At 45.0% G+C, this 20639-nt stretch overlaps 2 protein-coding genes across 2 annotated transcripts in view; one reads left to right on the top strand and one right to left on the bottom strand.

The window, feature by feature from the left end:
• Positions 1-939, top strand: part of LOC117453311 (arf-GAP with dual PH domain-containing protein 1-like) — a 24261-nt gene extending 23322 nt beyond the window's left edge. Inside the window, exon 7 of the mRNA XM_071204187.1 lies at positions 847-939. Coding sequence (XP_071060288.1) covers positions 847-939 — 93 coding nt within the window. The remainder of the gene's footprint in view (positions 1-846) is intronic.
• A 313-nt stretch (positions 940-1252) lies between these two features.
• Positions 1253-18643, bottom strand: man2b1 (mannosidase, alpha, class 2B, member 1). Its single transcript, XM_034092114.2, has 19 exons — positions 18533-18643; positions 17694-17796; positions 15501-15674; positions 13859-14052; positions 13406-13538; positions 13179-13324; positions 12418-12617; positions 9257-9377; positions 8802-8880; positions 7328-7437; positions 7002-7109; positions 4354-4470; positions 3410-3592; positions 2564-2661; positions 2170-2290; positions 1934-2052; positions 1751-1852; positions 1582-1669; positions 1253-1351 (listed from the first exon to the last, which is right to left on the bottom strand). Exons 1-19 carry the CDS (start codon positions 18638-18640, stop codon positions 1253-1255), a joined length of 2403 nt encoding a protein of 800 aa, XP_033948005.2. The 5' UTR covers positions 18641-18643.
• Positions 18644-20639: the final 1996 nt, after the last annotated feature.

Below are 20639 nucleotides of genomic sequence, written 5' to 3'. Positions count from 1 at the left end.
TGTGTGTGTGTGTGTGTGTGTGTGTGTGTGGTGTGTGTGTGTGTGTGTGTGTGTGTGTGTGTGTGTGTGTGTGTGTGTGTGTGTGTGTGTGTGTGTGTGTGTGTGTGTGTGTGTGTGTGTGTGTGTGTGTGTGTGTGTGTGTGTGTGTGTGTGATGAAGCTGGGTTGGAGGTAAATAAAGACATTTTGGTATATTTTTAAAACTTCATTTCATGATAATAGTCAAAGTCAGGTCATTAAAGGTGGGGTAGGTCGTTCACTTCAGAAACACTTGTTATATTCCATGGAATGCTCTTAACTTCCAGATAGCAATGAATATCTGAAATGCTTTGACAATAAATATATTAAAAAAATGTCATCTATGGAAGCCGTGGCGCTGTAAAAAGCTCGACCAATCATCTGAGCCGGCTAAAGTGACTGGACGGCCTACCTGCCTGTCAGCCTTCCATCGGGGCACACACTCATCTCGTGCCCTCATTGGTCATGTGCGCGTTCGTGTGTGTTGGAGGAGGGGCTCTGTGGGGGAGGGGCTATGTGGGGGAGGGGCTCTGTGGGGGAGGGGCTCTGTGGGGGAGGGGCTCTGTGAGGAAGGGGCAGATTTGTTTCGGCACTCGAGCTGGTTTCTCCATGCTCACCTGCCTTCAAGCAAGACGGTGCCTCTCGTTTGATTAAAGCCATTTACGCTGCACATATTCTCATCGTTTTTGTTAACCAAGCGGACCCTTATCAAAGCTGCTATAGTTCCTCTGAAGGACACACACCTTCACCACCAGAACGCCCTCCATTGACCACATCTCTGCTGTTGCTCAGCAACGGGCTCCCTGTCAAATCCCGTGTCGCCTTTAAGGCCATCCATACCCTCACTCCTCTGCACACTCCGACCTCCTGCTTCCCTCAGCCGCTCTGCACCCCCCCTCCGTTTAACCACCATGGGGTCTAGAGCCTTCAGCCGCTCTGCACCCCCCCTCCGTTTAACCACCATGGGGTCTAGAGCCTTCAGCCGCTCTGCACCCCCCCTCCGTTTAACCACCATGGGGTCTAGAGCCTTCAGCCGCTCTGCACCCCCCCTCCGTTTAAACCACCATGGGGTCTAGAGCCCTCAGCCGCTCTGCACCCCCCCTCCGTTTAACCACCATGGGGTCTAGAGCCCTCAGCCGCTCTGCACCCCCCCCTCCGTTTAACCACCATGGGGTCTAGAGCCCTCAGCCGCTCTGCACCCCCCCTCCGTTTAACCACCATGGGGTCTAGAGCCTTCAGCCGCTCTGCACCCCCCTCCGTTTAACCACCATGGGGTCTAGAGCCTTCAGCCGCTCTGCACCCCCCTCCCACCTGACACCTGCAACACTGACTCTCTCCCCATTTTCAAAACACATCTCTTCACACTCGCATATCCACCCTGATTCTTATCCATCACACATCCTCTGTTTTTATTTATTTGGTTACTTGATTGATTTATAAACTGCATCGTCTTGTTTATGTCTCTTATGCTGGTGTTAGGTATTGTGTATCTTGTCTGTTATGCGTTTGTACGGCGACCTTGAGAGCCTTGAAAGGCGGCGATATGAAGTAAATGTATTATTACCTTGATGAAGGCGCGGGAGTTGATGGGGAAATAGTTCCCAGCGATGGGCTCCGACTGCCGGAGGGTCCAGGAGGGCCGGAAGTCCTTCCTTCAGACGAAACACATATAGAGATAACATGTCAGTCTTGGTGGAAAGCTCATCCTACCGGCTTCTGTCGCTCTGCCTCACCTCCTCCGCAGCATCTCTCTGCCGTTGGAGTCCGTGTAGAAATACTCAGAGGTTTTGATGCCGGTGTCGAAGCGAGTGATCACCTCCTTCCCCAGGTCGTCGCTGAGGAACACAGACACACACCCTCAAAATGCAGCCGATACGACGTGTATACACACCTGTACCTGTAAGCGATCCACTGACCCGACGGGCACGGGGCCGACGGTCCACTCCAGCTCCAGCTCTCTGCGGCCAGCGTACAGCCGGACCGCCTGAGAGACCCAGGGAGAGAACACCTGCCGCACCTCCTGCACCACGACCCCCTGAAGCACAACACTCCTCCAATTAAACTCTAAATATACATAAAGAAAAAGAATAACCCGAACATTGTAGTTGATAATGTGTATATGTATACATATATATATGATGGGCTGCTCCACCTGGATGCTCTCGGTCTTGGCGGAGCGGCTGATGATGAAGGGGGTCGAGGAGTTGGGTCTGAAGATGTAGGCGCCTGAAGGCTGGATACTGTGGGCGTTGTTACCATCACTGGCATTGTACCTGGAACACACACACACACACACACACACACACACACACACACACACACACACACACACACACACACACACACACACACACACACACACACACACACACACACACACACACACACACACACACACACACACACACACACACACACACACACACACACACACACACACACACACACACACACACACACACACACACACACACACGTTTCTCAGCTCAAGTTTCAACATGTAATATTAATTTCAGTTTGCACTGCTCTCTCAGAGGAATCCTCACCAGTAGAAGTTCTGGCTCAGTTCGATGCTCTGCTTGGTCTCCAGGTTGCTGAGGCCGCTCAGGAGGCCGGTGTCGGGGTCAAAGGTCACTCGTAGGAACTGGAGAACACGGACACACACACACACACACACACACACACACACACACGTGAATACAGCGGCAGATTTGGTTTTCTCTGGCAGAAACAGGAAATGCCAGAACTTTTCGGAACAACGGTTTCAAAACACACTCGGGGTGTTTCTCAGTGTCGAGGAAGGATGCTCCAGAGCCACTATTTCAAGCATACTACGCCATCGAGTCCCGCTGAAGGACTGTTCCAATGTCCAGCATACTTGGAATTCTACCGAGGCCGGGGAACTTCGTAGCGGGAAATTTCGAGGCTGCACATGTGTAGACTCCGCGGTCTTAAAATCCCCCACAATGCTTTGCACACGGACCAATTTCCAAATCTTTGGCGGAAATCGTGCTCCATCTAAGGCGGGGCTCGTTAGCCTGTTCCACCATTCTTCGTTTTCCGAGGCTAGGAAGGATTCTTGCCTCGCTTCTGAAGCAAGTGACTCGGAAGACATGTGCTACCAAGCATCCTCGACATTGAGAAACACCCTCAGTGTTCAGAGGAGGATGTCAAAGTGCTTTCTCTGGAACTCTGGATGCGGTTGTTCGGGACTGCACCGTACGAGAAGGCAGAGTGAGTACTAGCTTGCTACTGGTGCTGTTTGTGGGTTTGTTGTTGTTGTTGTTGTTTTGTTGTGATGTCCCTAATGTTTCTTGTGTCGTCTCCCCTGAAAATACAATAACAACTATTGAAAGAGAAAAGTGCCTTCTCATGCTGAAAGCTCTCCACACCTTGTTCTGGATGGAGGTGGGGGTCCTGGGGGAGGGGGAGGCGGGTGGAGGTCCGTCTTTCAGCAGGGACACGGAGTAGGTGGTGAAGCCCAGAGGAGGAGCCTCCGCCTGGAAGAGCAGCTCTCTGAGGGCGTAGCCTCGACTCCTCCTCACCTCCTTGGTGGAGGAGGACACCGGGAGCACCTGGACACACAGAGGGGTTCATCAGGGTGAACAAGTGACAGGAGACCCTTAAGACTCTTAAGAGAAGCAGAAGCATTACGCTGAAAAGATGAATCTGAATGATATAGGATCTGGATTATTTTATCAAATGCTGTCGAACTAAAAGTAATAATAATAATTACAGAAAAGACATTTCAGAAATGATCAAACTGCAATTTAAGAATCTTACAGAAGATGTGTCTTCATTGATTTTCACTTATAGCCTCATATGTAATGCCGATTGAAATTGTGAATAGGTTAAACAAATATATATATATATATATATATATATATATATACACATGTAAACAAGGGCTAGAGAATACTTCAATATGCAAGTCATTATTATTCCACATCTGACAAAGAGGTTTCTTTATAAGACAGATAAACCTCTCTGGCTCAGATCGGAGATATTCAACTGTGTGTCTCCACACACACACACACTACACACACACACACACACACACACTACACACACACACACACACACACACACACACACACACACACACACACACACACACACTACACACACACACACACACACACACACACACACACACACACACACACACACACACACACACACACACACACACACACACACACACACACACACACACACACACACACACACACACACACACACACACACACACACACACACACACACACACACACACACACACACACACACACACACACACACACACACACACACACACACACACACACACACACACCTGGCAGTCCACAGGTTTTCCGTGAGCGTCCGTCACTTCATATGATGATCCGTTAACCGGCAGCCGGACCGGGTAAGAGACGGGGCGAGCGAGAGGGTTGTACACATTCACTGAGAACTGAGAGAGAGAGAATCAGTGTGTGGGATCAATACAATCATTCTGATCTGATCATATGTTTTAGATATTTAGTTTACATCTATATCATTATTTTAAATTCAAGGTGAGCATTTATCCAAACATGGAAGATGGAAGGAATGAATGCTATCTGTGTGTGTGTGTGTGTGTGTGTGTGTGTGTGTGTGTGTGTGTGTGTGTGTGTGTGTGTGTGTGTGTGTGTGTGTGTGTGTGTGTGTGGACTCCGTTAGTTAGTGTGTGTGTGTGTGTGTGTGTGTGTGTGTGTGTGTGTGTGTGTGTGTGTGTGTGTGTGTGTGTGTGTGTGTGTGTGTGGACTCCGTTAGTTAGTGAGTGTGTGTGTGTGTGTGTGTGTGTGTGTGTGTGTGTGTGTGTGTGTGTGTGTGTGTGTGTGTGTGTGTGTGTGTGTGTGTGTGTGTGTGTGGACTCCGTTAGTGAGTGTGTGTGCTCCTGTTCACGTCTTATTGTCAAGGAGAAACGAATATTAGATCAAATAATGAATCATCTGAAATTGGAAAAAGTTCTCATTGTGAAAATAAACACAGAAAAAGGTGTAAAGTAGTTTTAAATAAACATTTCAATGCAACGCGGAGCGAAATCCTAATGACATTGGGGACTTGTCTCTATTCTTGTTTTGCTCGATCTCAGTGCTGCATTTGATACTATCGACCATGATATCCTATTGCAAAGACTAGAGCACTTAGTTGGCATACAGGGAACTGCTTTAGGCTGGTTCAGGTCCTATCTATCTGAACGCTCTCAGTTTGTACGTGTTAACGATGAATCTTCCACGCAAACCAAAGTTAGCCATGGAGTGCCACAGGGCTCAGTGCTCGGACCTATTTTGTTCACATTATATATGCTTCCGTTAGGCAATATTATAAGGAATCATTCTGTAAACTTTCATTGTTATGCGGATGATACTCAACTATATTTATCAATCAAGCCTGATGAAATTAATCATCTAAATAAAATTCAAGACTGCCTTAAGGACTTAAAAACGTGGATGACCTTAAACTTTTTGATGTTAAACACGACCAAAACTGAAGTTATTGTATTGGCCCGAAGAATCTACGAAACAAATTATCTAAAGATATACTAACGATGGATGGCATTAATTTGGCCTCCAGTGAGACTGTAAGGAATCTTGGTGTTATATTTGATCAGGATTTATCCTTTAACGCCCACATAAAATCAATCTCAAGGACCGCCTACTTCCATCTACGTAACATTGCAAAAATCAGGCATATCTTGAACACAGGATAGCATTTAAAATTCTTCTTCTCGCCTACAAAGCCCTTAATGGGCAGGCTCCATCTTACCTTAAAGAACTCATTATACCCTACTGGCCTACTAGGGCATTGCGTTCCAAGAATGCAGGGTTGTTGGTTGTTCCTAGAGTCTCTGAAAGTACAATGGGAGCCAGAGCCTTTTCTTATCAAGCTCCACATTTGTGGAATCAGCTTCCAGTTTGTGTTCGGGCGGCAGACACCCTATCCGTTTTTAAGAGTGCGCTTAAGACCTTCCTTTTTGATAAAGCTTATAGTTAGGGCTGATTAGATTCAGCCCCTAGTTTTGCTGATATAGGCTTAGTTTGTCGGGGGACATCTTATTTCTTCCTTCTCTCTGTCTGTACCTGTGTACTCTCATGTTCCCATTAACTCAGCTTCCCCAAATGTCTTTCTTTTTGGTGTCTATATACGCTGGGATCCGGAGTCATGGATGATCCTGCGGTCCTGTGTCCTGGATCGCGAGCCCTGGATCTTGAGTCGTGGCTGTGGTCCTGGATCATCGGTCCTGGATGGATATCCTCGTGGATTTATCTTCCTATTATACACACATGCATTTCCAAACATCTGGACTACCTATGTTGCAAATGTATTATCTTTTCAATTTACACACGGCATCTATGGCACGTCTGTCCGTCCTGGAGAGGATCCTCCTCTGCTGCTCTCCCTGAGGTTTCTCCCATGTTCCCTTTAAACTGTGGGTTTTCTCCGGAAGTTTTTCCTTGTACGATGTGAGGGTCTAAGGACAGAGGGTCTAAGGACAGAGGGTCTAAGGACAGAGGGTCTGAGGACAGAGGGTCTAAGGACAGAGGGTCTAAGGACAGAGGGTCTGAGGACAGAGGGTCTAAGGACAGAGGGTCTAAGGACAGAGGGTGTCGTATTGTCATACTGATATTCTGTACAAACTGTGAAGTCCACTGAGACAAATGTAACATTTGTGATATTGGGCTATAAATAAACATTGATTGATTGATTGAGGTTTCCCAAAGATAACAGCTGAAGCTCTGTGTGTGCGTGTGTGCGTGCGTGCGTGCCTGCGTGTGTGCGTCTGTCTGTCTGTCTGTCCGTCTGTGTGTGTGGGTGTGTGTGTGTGTGTGTGTGTGTGTGTGTCTGTCTGTCTGTGTGGGTGTGTGCGTGTCTGTCTGTCTGTCTGTCTGTCTGTCTGTGTGTGTGTGTGTGTGTGTGTGTGTGTCTGTCTGTCTGTGTGTGTGTGTGTGTGTGTGTCACCTTCTTGCTGGCCTCAGTGAGAGGACACACACTGATGTTGAGGTTGTCGCAGTAGATCCTCTCAGCAGTCGATCCACTGAGAGCAGCCAGACTGTTACTGACCAGAACCTGAGAGAGAGAGAGAGAGAGAGGGAGAGAGAGAGAAAGAGAGAGAGAGAGAGAGAAAGAGAGAGAGAGAAAGAGAGAGAGAGAGCAGCATAAAAGACAAGACATTGCACATGAGACACATTGAAAGGTTCCACACGAAGTTGAACAGTTGGTCTGCCCACACACACAGATACATTTTGATTGGATAACACAGGGTCTGGGTTATGAAGCAGCTTTACCTGGCAGCGCTGCCAGCCGTTAGCGAGCCTCCTAGCGTAGTCGTTAGCGACGTGCTGCTTCTCCGTGCCCGACACCGCGTCGTGATGCTGAGCCACCGCCATCGCTTCCTCTGAGAAACACAGACAGGAAGTGAGTCAGGGATGTAAACAACATTTGTGCTGCTATCTCTCTTAAGGGGGAGGAGCTTGGGTATTGCTGCTATCTCTCTTAAGGGGGAGGAGCTTGGATATTGCTGCTATCTCTCTTAAGGGGGAGGAGCTTGGGTATTGCTGCTATCTCTCTTAAGGGGGAGGAGCTTGGGTATTGCTGCTATCTCTCTTAAGGGGGAGGAGCTTGGGTATTGCTGCTATCTCTCTTAAGGGGGAGGAGCTTGGGTATTGCTGCTATCTCTCTTGAAGAGGGGCAGGCTTCGGTATTGCTGCTATCTCTCTTAAAGGGGGAGGAGCTTCAGTATTGCTGCTATCTCTCTTAAGGGGGAGGAGCTTGGATATTGCTGCTATCTCTCTTGAGGGGGAGGAGCTTGGGTATTGCTGCTATCTCTCTTAAGGGGGAGGAGCTTGGGTATTGCTGCTATCTCTCTTAAGGGGGAGGAGCTTGGATATTGCTGCTATCTCTCTTGAGGGGGAGGAGCTTGGGTATTGCTGCTATCTCTCTTAAGGGGGAGGAGCTTGGGTATTGCTGCTATCTCTCTTAAGGGGGAGGAGCTTGGATATTGCTGCTATCTCTATTAAGGGGGAGGAGCTTGGGTATTGCTCCTATCTCTCTTAAGGGGGAGGAGCTTGGGTATTGCTGCTATCTCTCTTGAAGAGGGGCAGCTTCGGTATTGCTGCTATCTCTCTTAAGGGGGAGGAGCTTCAGTATTGCTGCTATCTCTCTTAAGGGGGAGGAGCTTGGATATTGCTGCTATCTCTCTTGAGGGGGAGGAGCTTGGGTATTGCTGCTATCTCTCTTAAGGGGGAGGAGCTTGGGTATTGCTGCTATCTCTCTTAAGGGGGAGGAGCTTGGATATTGCTGCTATCTCTATTAAGGGGGAGGAGCTTGGGTATTGCTGCTATCTCTCTTAAGGGGGAGGAGCTTGGGTATTGCTGCTATCTCTCTTAAGGGGGAGGAGCTTGGGTATTGCTGCTATCTCTCTTAAGGGGGAGGAGCTTGGGTATTGCTGCTATCTCTCTTAAGGGGGAGGAGCTTGGGTATTGCTGCTTTCTCTCTTAAGGGGGAGGAGCTTGGATATTGCTGCTATCTCTCTTAAGGGGGAGGAGCTTGGGTATTGCTGCTATCTCTCTTAAGGGGGAGGAGCTTGGGTATTGCTGCTATCTCTCTTAAGGGGGAGGAGCTTCGGTATTGCTGCTATCTCTCTTAAGGGGGAGGAGCTTGGATATTGCTGCTATCTCTCTTAAGGGGGAGGAGCTTCGGTATTGCTGCTATCTCTCTTAAGTTTCCCCCACAGTAAGAAGTAATAAAACAGGGTCTCACTCAGGGTCTGGCTGTCCCCCTCCCCAAACGGGCCCTTCCTGGAGTCCGGACCCCCGAGCACCTCCAGCTGGTTACATGTCTGAAACACACAAAGACACGCACTTATAATGTACTGTACGTCAACATGTAAGACACCACTGGATCCGGATCCTGAGCTATAACGGGAGATACCGTAATCCCATGTATTGTTAAATGTATGTTCTGCACAGCGAGCAAAACATAGAGGGTCCGACTCACCACGACCCTCCTGCTCGTGCTGCTCGTGAACACTTCTATTAAATGCACAAAGTAATCGTAAAGCTCTATTCCGAATACTTTGAGGTCGTTATTGTTGTGCTTTCTAAGCTTCTCTTTCACCATTCGGAGACATTTGCACGATGTCTCAATGAAACTTTTAAAAATGAGAATGTGTTAATATTGCTTTTTACTTTCAATACAAACGAAGCCCTCTCTACCTGCAGGTTGCTGTTGCTGATCCTCTCGTATCGCTTCAGCGCCGGGCGGCTGGTGAAGTATCCGGTCCAGAAATCGTGAGCGGCGTCAGCGTACGGGAAGAAATCATCCGTCTTCAGAGCCCTGGGGGGAAAACGGGAGATCACCCGTTAATTAAGCTGTCATTACGGTTAGTGTCGTGTCGAATGATTCTTCCCTCTGTGTGGAGGCTCCGACTTGAAGCAACCATCCAGTACAGGCGTACGGACCTCGGCGCAAGCGCCTCGATCCTGCCGCAGTACTGTCGTACCAATAATGACGTTCAAGAACGGCCTCAAGTGTATGATTGCGATTCTATAACACAAACTATCATTGTAATCAACAATATCGTAAAATAATTTCATAATGTGGGCGAATTTGCGAGTTAATCTCCGTCAGAAAGTAGTTCCTAGAAAGTAGTTCCCATGACATTTTGGGTTCATAATGAAGGTGGATGTTCATGCTGCCATTCAAAGTGCACTTCTTGAAACAGCTCTCCATGAACTCCATGCCAGACTTGTTTGCAGGTGGTGCCGTGGTGTTCACGGGTAGGACTACGTTATAGGAAGAGCTTTCCTCCAGTGGCCGTTTCTTGGCGTGTCCCGGACCGGCAAAAAGCTCCACATCTTTCTGTTGTCTAGAGATGGAGCCCAGTAGCTGCGAAGCAATGACTCGTTTTCATGTCCGATTTCTCTGGCCGATTTCCAACGAGAGACAATGTATAACAGTGTAACGGCTGTGTGTCGCTAAACGTCGCTATGGAAACCACACGATGTAGGCTCATGGAAGTAGTTTCGGTAGGCTAGTGGCGTGTGTAGGCCACTGGATACTTTGTGATTAGGCGCGTTCTATTTGATCGTTCTTTGATCGTGGAATCAAACACGCCTATTGACCAATCAGAGAGCTTGCTCAAACCTATGTGTTATAGAATTCCTGTTTGGTCATGCATGTATTTTCCATCACTCATCTCACTCATGTCTTTTCTTTTGTCTTTATCTAACTTTGTGTGTCAATTCTTGCACTTCCAATTGTACTCCGATTGCCTTTTACTCTGTTCAATTGTATTTGTTGTGTCTTCTTGTACGTGTTTAACAGAGTCATATGTTAAGGATTTACATTTCGGGATGGTAAAGGAAGTAAAAGGTGGACACGTCCTACTCAGATTGGTGTGTCCCGCACCGTCGTGTCTTTTCGGCCGTTCCGACGCCTTTTTGGCCGATTTCCTACCGATGTCGAATCGGTAGGCAATCGGCCAAAGGCTGTCGGTCAAATAAGTCACTCTGATTGGCTGTTCAGCTAGCGAATCAGTGCATGAGAAGCGAAACGGAAGTGAAGGACCCAAAGAAACTATAGAGTGGCGAAGTCCCTCCTCTTCCGATGGACCGCCATGGGACCTTATTTAGAAAGAATTATGTATTGAAGTCAATGGAGAGAGAAAGATTATCTTTCGATCCCGTTTGAATTGTGCCACGAATTACACACACGATGTTTGTCAATTTAAAAGATAATTTTGCAAGAAAAAAAAAAAAAAGGTGTCGTAAAACTGTGAAGTAACACATTTTGTTTGTGTGAAACGCTGAATGAACTACATCTCCGGGCTAGCAGAACAACACACGTCACCAAGATGGCCGTCACTACTGTCTTGCCAAAAAAAGGGATTGACTACCCTCACTATCACCACAATGAAACACGTCCAGAAGAATGTCATGCAAAGCTGCCTGCCTTTGATTCTCTCTGAACTGCCTGGTCTTTTTAATGTTTAATGTCAACCATTTGTGCAGATAGCATGAAGTACAAAAGATCGCCGATGCTAATGTAGCGTTAGCGTTAGCATTTCTCCCCCGGGCTTAAATTGTGTATTATAGAATGATCACACCGGTGACAGTACTCTTCAAAGGGTTCACGAAATATGACTACTACTCTTACTGTTTAACATTTGGGTTAATTAATGTTACTTCATATTAAGGCTAATACAAATGACAAGGCTGTAATGCTAACTAACGTGCTAGCTACTAGCTAGGTAGCTAACTTGATCCAGCCACTCCTGGTCCTTTCATCAGACGGGAAGCGAAAGAACGAGCAAGACCCATTGCTGGTATGATAACAACCTGGTACTAAGCACACAGGCATCTTGTTAAAGTTATCTTATCTTAGCCAGCGCCATAGAGATAGATTATATCTATATGGCGCTGATCTTAGCTATCTCTTAGTGGAGGAAAACAATTGTGACATGACTTACGAGACTCTGGGATTTGTAGTCTTTCTAGTTGCATATTTTTCATAGTCTTATATTTCAACAGTTTTACGACAAACTGTGACTTTTTTGACGTGGAAATAATTAGTTAAGATTGACAAACATCATATGTGTAATTCATGGAACAATTCAAACGGGATCGAAAGATACGTTTTCTCTCTCCATTGACTTCAATACATCATTTTTCCGAAATAAGGTCCCATGGACCGGAAGTAGATGGGCGTGACTTCGCCTCTCTATTAAGAAGGCAAATCTGAGATGTAATTGAACTCCAGCTCTCGACTCAGGTTCGGGAAAGCCCCGTGAGCTTCTCGCTGTAGAGGGAAAATAGAACGCACACGCTATTTATTGTTTGTTTATATCACGCAGTCTGTTCTTCTTCTCTCGGTTATCACGCAGTCTGTCTTCCGGTTGTTGCCTCTTTTGAATGACGAATACACACTACCGCCGCCTGCTGGTGAGGAGAGTTATTGCAACTCACGCATGCACAGTGCGTACGTGCTTCTTGGCCGTCGGCTGAAGTCTTTGCGGTGTGTTCCAGTGCGACACATGGCCGAGACGCAGAGACGCGAGGCGACGCAACAGTCGGGTCCGTCGGTGTCAGTTCTTTGGCGTCAGCTCGGTGTGTCCCTACTCCCTACCTTAAGAGAATTTAAGGGTGGGACTAGTTGGCTTTTCTCTCTACTACATAGTGTTTCTGTAAGCTGTGTTCGGGGTGCAGAACTTCTCTGAGGATGAAGCTGCTCTGTTCCTGCATTAAGGATCGATGTGACTTGTATATTGACTAAATATAACAAAAGACAAACTGGAATCATTTATCAGTTTCTCTTAAGAATTTCCTCCAGTTATAAATCCACCATTTCGACTCCAAAAAGCAGATTTAAAGAGTACCAGGTGCTGTTGGCTCGGTGCAGCTCCTGCAGGTAGCATGACGGCGTGGAGTAAAGCACGTTGACCTTCCCTCCGCCCGCCTGCTCAGCGTTCACGTAGCGGATCAGCTTGTCCAGGTTCTTGTACCACAGGTTGGCGTTCTCGTACTGGAAGTCTGAGCCCATGGTCATGATGATGTGGTTCGTCTTATACACCATAGACTGAGGGAGGAGAACGGCAAAATTTTTACTTTAATCCAAAGCGTTTAACAATAAGAGTTTAGTTTATACGTATACTACAATGTGCGTGTTTACAAGAAAAACGTTTCAGAGAAAAGGGAAAGCAAAGATATCAAACCGTCAAGGGGACTAATCTACGGAATAGTTTTATAAAGGAACTTAAAGATTAGATATATTTATTAGTACAACATGACATGATTCACAATAAAACTGAGGCTTGAAAAAAATTGTTCAAAAATAATAATGTAAAAAAGGGTAATAAATCAAATCATATGCCAGTACAAGCGCTAGCCAATCAAACCGCGTGCTTGTGTGTCCGGGGGCGGGAGATTAATGTGATTGGTTGTTGGTCGCGTGCCAGACACGCCCACCTGGCAAGCTTCAACGCGACGGAACCGTGTGGACGTACCGTAATGCGGAAATGCCTTAAAGCTGCAGTACCTCTAATGGCCAGCAGGTGGTCAGATTGTATGGAAGTCTATGAAACATTCTCACCTGATTTATGACCTCAGTAATGGTTTAAAACAACTGTCTGTTTCTGACCTGACTCTTGGCGATGGCGACGAAGCGGTTCACCACGTCGTCCACGTTGTAGTCCTCCAGCTCGGGGTCGTCTCTGATTGGTGGATCGTCACAGGACTGATCCCAGCAGAAGCCGTCCGGGGGGTTGTACCCGTTGGGAAGGATCCCTACAGAGGGGAGAAAGGTGAGATTAACTGACAGACTGAGTCACAAAACCCCAAATTCAAAAATATGAAATGTTGTGTTACCGGTGAAGAGGTCGGCCATGGGGGGGGTGAGGCTCTCGGAGGCCCTCCACAGAAGCTCCTGGTCCTTAGTGGCCATCCTCTGAGATCTGTCCTGGTAGTCCAGACGCCCGAAGAAGAAGCCGTCATACCCCATCTGAAACACACACACACACACACACACACACACACACACACACACACACACACACACACACACACACACACACACACACACCACACACACACACACACACACACACACACACACACACACACACACACACACACACACACACACACACACACACACACACACACACACACACACACACACACACACACACACACACACACACACACACACACACACACACACACACACACACACACACTATAACATGTGTGCAGTGCTGAAATGCTACCTATCATACCTTTCAACATGTATTCAGATTTCATGGCAGCATTCAGATGTACCTGCGCGAACATGGAGGCGTGTTCCCGGGCGTGTCCGAAGGGGTCGATGTGCCAGGCGACCCGGGGGCGACCGCAGAGACCGAAGGTTTCGTTGAGGAAGCGAAGCCCCAAGGTCATCTGGTCGATGACGGAGCTGTAGTGGGTCGTGGCTTCATCGCTCATACACCAGCCGCCGTTCACAAACTCCAGGCGCCCTGAAGGAGGAGGATATGAAGCTCCCTCAGAGGACATGTTGTTCTTACAGTAGAATCTGTTCTATATAATCATCAGTTTCAAGCCATGCTCGTGAGTTATTCATTTAGTTTACTGGAAAGAGGCCCATCCAGAGGAGGGAAGGAGTGGAGTACAAATACTTTGTTACTGTACTGAAGTACATCTTTCTGGTACCAGTACTTTACTCCACTACTTATTTTTCTGATGACTTTTTACTTTGACTTCTTACATTTTGAACACAAATACCTGTACTTTCTACTTCTTACATGTTGAACACAAATACCTGTACTTTCTACTTCTTACATGTTGAACTCAAATACCTGTACTTTCTACTTCTTACATGTTGAACTCAAATACCTGTACTTTCTACTTCTTACATGTTGAACTCAAATACCTGTACTTTCTACTTCTTACATGTTGAACTCAAATACCTGTACTTTCTACTTCTCACATGTTGAACTCAAATACCTGTACTTTCTACTTCTTACATGTTGAACTCAAATACCTGTACTTTCTACTTCTCACATGTTGAACTCAAATACCTGTACTTTCTACTTCTTACATGTTGAACTCAAATACCTGTACTTTCTACTTCTTACATGTTGAACTCAAATACCTGTACTTTCTACTTCTCACATGTTGAACTCAAATACCTGTACTTTCTACTTCTCACATGTTGAACACAAATACCTGTACTTTCTACTTCTTACATGTTGAACTCAAATACATGTACTTTCTACTTCTCACATGTTGAACTCAAATACCTGTACTTTCTACTTCTTACATGTTGAACTCAAATACCTGTACTTTCTACTTCTTACATGTTGAACTCAAATACCTGTACTTTCTACTTCTTACATGTTGAACTCAAATACCTGTACTTTCTACTTCTCTCATGTTGAACTCAAATACATGTACTTTCTACTTCTCACATGTTGAACTCAAATACCTGTACTTTCTACTTCTTACATGTTGAACTCAAATACCTGTACTTTCTACTTCTTACATGTTGAACTCAAATACCTGTACTTTCTACTTCTTACATGTTGAACTCAAATACCTGTACTTTCTACTTCTTACATGTTGAACACAAATACCTGTACTTTCTACTTCTTACATGTTGAACTCAAATACCTGTACTTTCTACTTCTTACATGTTGAACACAAATACATAAATAGTGTGTGTGGCTTGTATATATATATTGAACATATTTCACATAATTTGTATTTCACAACAAGGGGTGTTTTAGTGTGTGTGTGTGTGTGTGTGTGTGTGTGTGTGTGTGTGTGTGTGTGTGTGTGTGTGTGTGTGTGTGTGGCCACTGCAGGAAGGAAGGAGCGTATCTCTCCGTGAGCAGCAGCCTACAGTCTGAGTGTTACATCAGGGCAGGGATTGTGAATATGAAGCCAGTATAAATGTTGTTCTCACCTTCCTCCACCAGCTGCTTCACGGTCTGCTTCATGCTGGAGCTCTGCTGCCGCCACCAGCGGTAGAAAAAGGCCGTTTCCACGTAGATGAACCTCCGATCGGGGTTCTTCAGCAGCTGGTCCACCACCGAGTCCAGGATGTACTGCACCCCCGCATGCTGGATGTCGTTACGGTCTAAACACACACACACAGAATAGGTGGAGGGAAAACAGACATTTTTAAGAAATAATAACAACGGAAGAAAAAAAAGCACCTCCCTAAATGTGTTGATTTGTCCACAACTCAAAGATATTGAGTAACATCTCTCTAGAGGAGAAACCAGAACATGTTATCATCTTAAAGGGGACCTATCATGCAAAATGCAGTTTATGATGTCTTCTCTACATAACCATGTGTCCCCGGTGTGTCAGGGAACTCACGCAGCGTCAGAAAATAAAACCCTCTCTTTTCCTCCGTACCCACATCTCTAAAAACGGGGAACAACGGAGCTGATCCAGATTTGCGTCCGATATGACGTCATACCTGAAATGTGGACCCACGGCCCAATCAGAAAGCTGCTATCAGAAACAATGCCCGACTGTTTTGGACGTAATATGGTCGGTGTTTACATTAGCATGCTAACACTCAGAGCTAACCTGTGCTGGAGAGCATGTGTGTGAAGAAGCAGGAAGTAGAAAGGAACTCAGCTTGTGGTATAACCGGCAAGAGAGAAAGCCTTTGAGCTCCAGACTGTTTCAGATCCTTGATAATTCATGATATGGAGTTTCATCACGGCAGCATTTAGTTTAGACGGTAGCTGCCGGGTCCCGCATAAGCTCCGCCCCCTGCTTTTTAAAGCTTTATACCCAAATCAGCACTTTTGAAACAGGAAGTGAAACAGAGGGATTTGAGGCATGGCTAGAATGGGCTAGTTTGGTATTTGGAGCAAAACACTTCATAGACATGTTTTTAATATATTTGTATATCTCTGAGAGCTATGCTAAAAATAGCATAGGTCCACTTTAATATTTACATTTAAGGAGCTGGAATGTATATAAAATTAGACTTAAAAAACAAATAACCAATCCAATTAGTAATGGGAAAGTTGGCAACAACGTGATTCATATTTGCAGACATTAATTGTGAAATAATTAAATGTTTTTTTAATGAACGAATCACACATTTAGCCGTAGAGATTTAGTCGCTGTGTCGGGGGTTTGAGATATCAATTAAGAGCGAAACCCAACATATGACTTTTCTTAGGGGAAGAAACACAATTTATCTAACCGTTAAATACAAAATCATTTCTGGGCTGCTAATATTTGAGTTGTGGTGCAACTAACATTGTTTTTTAATAAATCAATAAGTTGTTTAGACTTTAGATGGTAGATACAAACCTCCCTCAACGTGTTGTTTTGTCCACAACTCAAAGATATCAAGTAGCATCTCTCGAGAGGAGTAGAGAAACCAGGACACACTAAAACATATTCACATTTAAGGAGCTGGAATATATATAACGTTTGACTTTTTCTTTAAAAAATACCCAATCCAATTAGTAATCTACCACACAGTGTGCAGCTGATTGGAAAGTTCACAACTATGTGATTCATATTTACAGATATGTACAGGTCACTTATTTAAACGAAGTCCGTAGGTATGTAAAATGACCACACACACACACACACACACACACACACACACACACACACACACACACACACACACACACACACACACACACACACACACACACACACACACACACACACACACACACACACACACACACACACACACACACACACACACACACACACACACACACACACACACACACACACACACACACACACACACACACACACACACACACACACACACACACACACACGTACCTCGTCTCATTTAAAGCCTCAGCCTCTTACAGGTGCTTTATAGCAGCTCTCAGGTGATCAGATGAGGCGTGTTGGAGATGATTCCTTCAGCACCTCGAGGACATTTAGAGTCCCGTCACATGACTCTGTGTTTCCACCGACACACCTCTTTGATAGTCTCAGGGTCGTTCAGGTGTCCCAGGGTTAGGGTGCGTTTATAGTGAGATACTACAGTGTAGTTTTTTTAAATGTGTGTGCACCCCTGCTGTGAGACTCGGAAACGTCTCGTGTCAGTTTCTACATTACGTTTTGATCCCAGCACCACCAGCGCGTCACTGACCTCCGTAGAAGTACTGGTCCACGGTCTTCAGCCAGCCCACGTCATCGTGTGTGTGAGGGACCAGGTGCACGTTCAGCATGTCCGGCTGTGTGGCATGACAGGACTATACACACACACACACACACACACACACACACACACACACACACACACACACACACACACACACACACACACACACACACACACACACACACTGAGGACACATCTACTGCACTGCTCTATTGTTAGGGAAGGCACACAGTAAGTAGAGACATCCTATTAATACATTTAGAGCAGAAATATTTCCTCATCAGTTCTTCAAACAAACGGCCATCAGTGATGGGGAAATAAGAACATAAGAAACATTGTTAAGTACAATAAAGGAATATGATTTCTATAAAGTAACTAAAGATATTCAATACATGTATATACTGGATATTAAGATATTAAGTAGCATGTAGTACATGTATTGAATAAGTACTGTAGGGTTAATACCCTAACCCTAGTGGAGTAGAAGTAGGCTACCATGTAGTATAAATGGAAATACTCAAGTAAGTACTTCAACATTGTACTCAATTCAAGTACTTGAGTACATCTACTTAGTTACTTTACACCTCTGCTCATATTGAATACGAAAGTTATGCAATTTAATGAAAATAAAACTGAGCCTAATATTACTTTTGTATGGTTAATTTCAAATTGGTGATTTTTGGAACAGAAGACCCTGAGCCCCTAACCCAAGAATGCGGATGAGTGGAAGTGAAAGCTGCAGGAAGTGCTCATCTTTAGGGAACTTAAAAAGTAAGAGATATAAAATAATAATTAAAAAAACAAGCACAAAAGGAAACATGGCTAACCTCATATCCGCAGGTTGGAGCCTTTCCTGTTTCTGGTCCAAGAGGGAAAGGTAAAGCTCCAGAGAAGAAGGAGAGGAGAGCAGCCAGATGCAGACATCTGGCCGCCATGTTGAGAAATGAAGCGCGAGTCATGTGACATCTGTTTATATGAACTGGAGTCACATGACAAGACTTCCGCGAGGGAACAGGGAGTTTGGTTCCCTGAGCTGAGACTGTAAGGACGTCCCATTGCTCTTAAAACTCATTTCCCTGCTTCTCCTGGTTTCCTTGCGTCTCTCCATGCTTCCCTGGTGGCAGGGACTAGTCGCAGGGAAACGACGCAAGTGAGGGACGCAAGGAATCCATTTAACCGAAGTGAGAAGGCTCTACAACAAGGCAGACAAAGGACGGGAAAGAATAATAATATTGAGGGAAATGAGGATTATCTGTACTATTTAATGAGTTACTACATCTAAAAAAAAGTACATGTTGTTGGAGTGGTTACTGAGGAATTTCTGCCAATAAAAACCCAAAACATATTACATTTAAAAATCACAAAACACGTTTTCCTTTACAGAATAATAAACATAGATAACTGTCAAATGAAGTTCAATTCACTATAACATTATTTTAAAAAACATGGTAGAACGTGAAATACAAAAAGGATCAAATACAACAAAAACAAAGTCAAAACAATAAAATAATAAACCCTAAAATGTGGGATCCGGAGGATGAACATACTGTAGGGAAATCTAAAACCAGTTCTAACTTAAAGGTCACCTATCATGCTACTTTTAGGCAATAGCATAGCTCTCATACAAATATATATTAAACATGTCGATGAAGTGTTTTGCTCAAAATACCAAACAGATCATTCTATCCATGCCTCATATCCCTCTGTTTCACTTCCTGTTTCAAAAGTGCTGATTTGGGGATAAAGCTTTACAATTTTTTTTTATAAAAAAACAAAAGGAGGGGCGGAGCTTATGCGGGACCCGGCAGCTACCGTCTAAACTAAATGCTGCCGTGATGAAACGCCATATCATGGATTATCAAGGATCTGAAACAGTCTGGAGCTCAAAGGCTTTCTCTCTTGCCGGTTACACCACACGGTGAGTTCCTTTCTACTTCCTGCTTCTTCACACACATGCTCTCCGGTGCAGGTTAGCTCTGAGTGTTAGCGATGCTAATGTAAACACCGACCATATTACGTCCAACAGTCGGGTATTGTTTCTGATAGCGACTTTCTGATTGGGCCGTGGGTCCACATTTCAGATATTACGTCATATCGGACGCAAATCTGGATCAGCTCCGTTGTTCCCCGTTTTTAGAGATTTGGGGACACGTAAGACATCAAGTGCATTTTGCATGATAGGTCCCCTTTAAGGCATTATTCAAAAGGAAAGACTTCAACAAGCTCTTGTTAGACACTGTCCAATTTGATGCTCATGATTGCAGAATACATTTGACTAACCCTGCTTCTGCGCTGCAATATATATATTTTTCATTATCAACTGAAAGTGTTATTTCTTAATTTACGAAACAATGTATTTTGAAACATAAGAATACCAGCGTTAAACATATTTTTCTAGACAATAGAAAATGTAAATTGGACGACAGACTTTCAATTTCTGAGCTTTTAAATTATGATTTGTATCAAAACGACTTGCTCGAGAATTGTACACAAGTTGGATTGATGTTTCTGTTTAAAATATAAATGGGGAAAAGGAAAGTCCTCGACAAGTGAAATTGTTGTTTTTGGGTGAAAGGCATTTCCTTTTTTCATTCAATTTAAAAGGTTAAATATTATGGGAGGCTGTGGCGCAGTGGATTATGCGTTGGTGTTGGGCTCAGGGGAGCACAGGTTCAAACCCCACTGCAGTCAGCATGTCGTTGCTCCTGTGGGGATTGTCCACTGTATTGAGTGTGTAAGTCGATTTGGATAAAAGCGTCTAACAAGTGACATGTAATGTATTAAAATAAACCTACAAGGAACTGCAGACTCACGCAAACATCGCTGAATTTATAGAATACCACGACTTCAACTTCCTGCTCATCAATCAGGAGAGACGGTTTTGAGTGATGCATATTGCACAGATGAACAAATGAATGTTGTGGTAATTTTGGC

This window comes from Pseudochaenichthys georgianus, chromosome 1, assembly GCF_902827115.2.
Source record: "Pseudochaenichthys georgianus chromosome 1, fPseGeo1.2, whole genome shotgun sequence".
Lineage (NCBI taxonomy): Eukaryota > Metazoa > Chordata > Actinopteri > Perciformes > Channichthyidae > Pseudochaenichthys > Pseudochaenichthys georgianus.
This window is presented reverse-complemented; position numbering and strand designations above follow the sequence as displayed.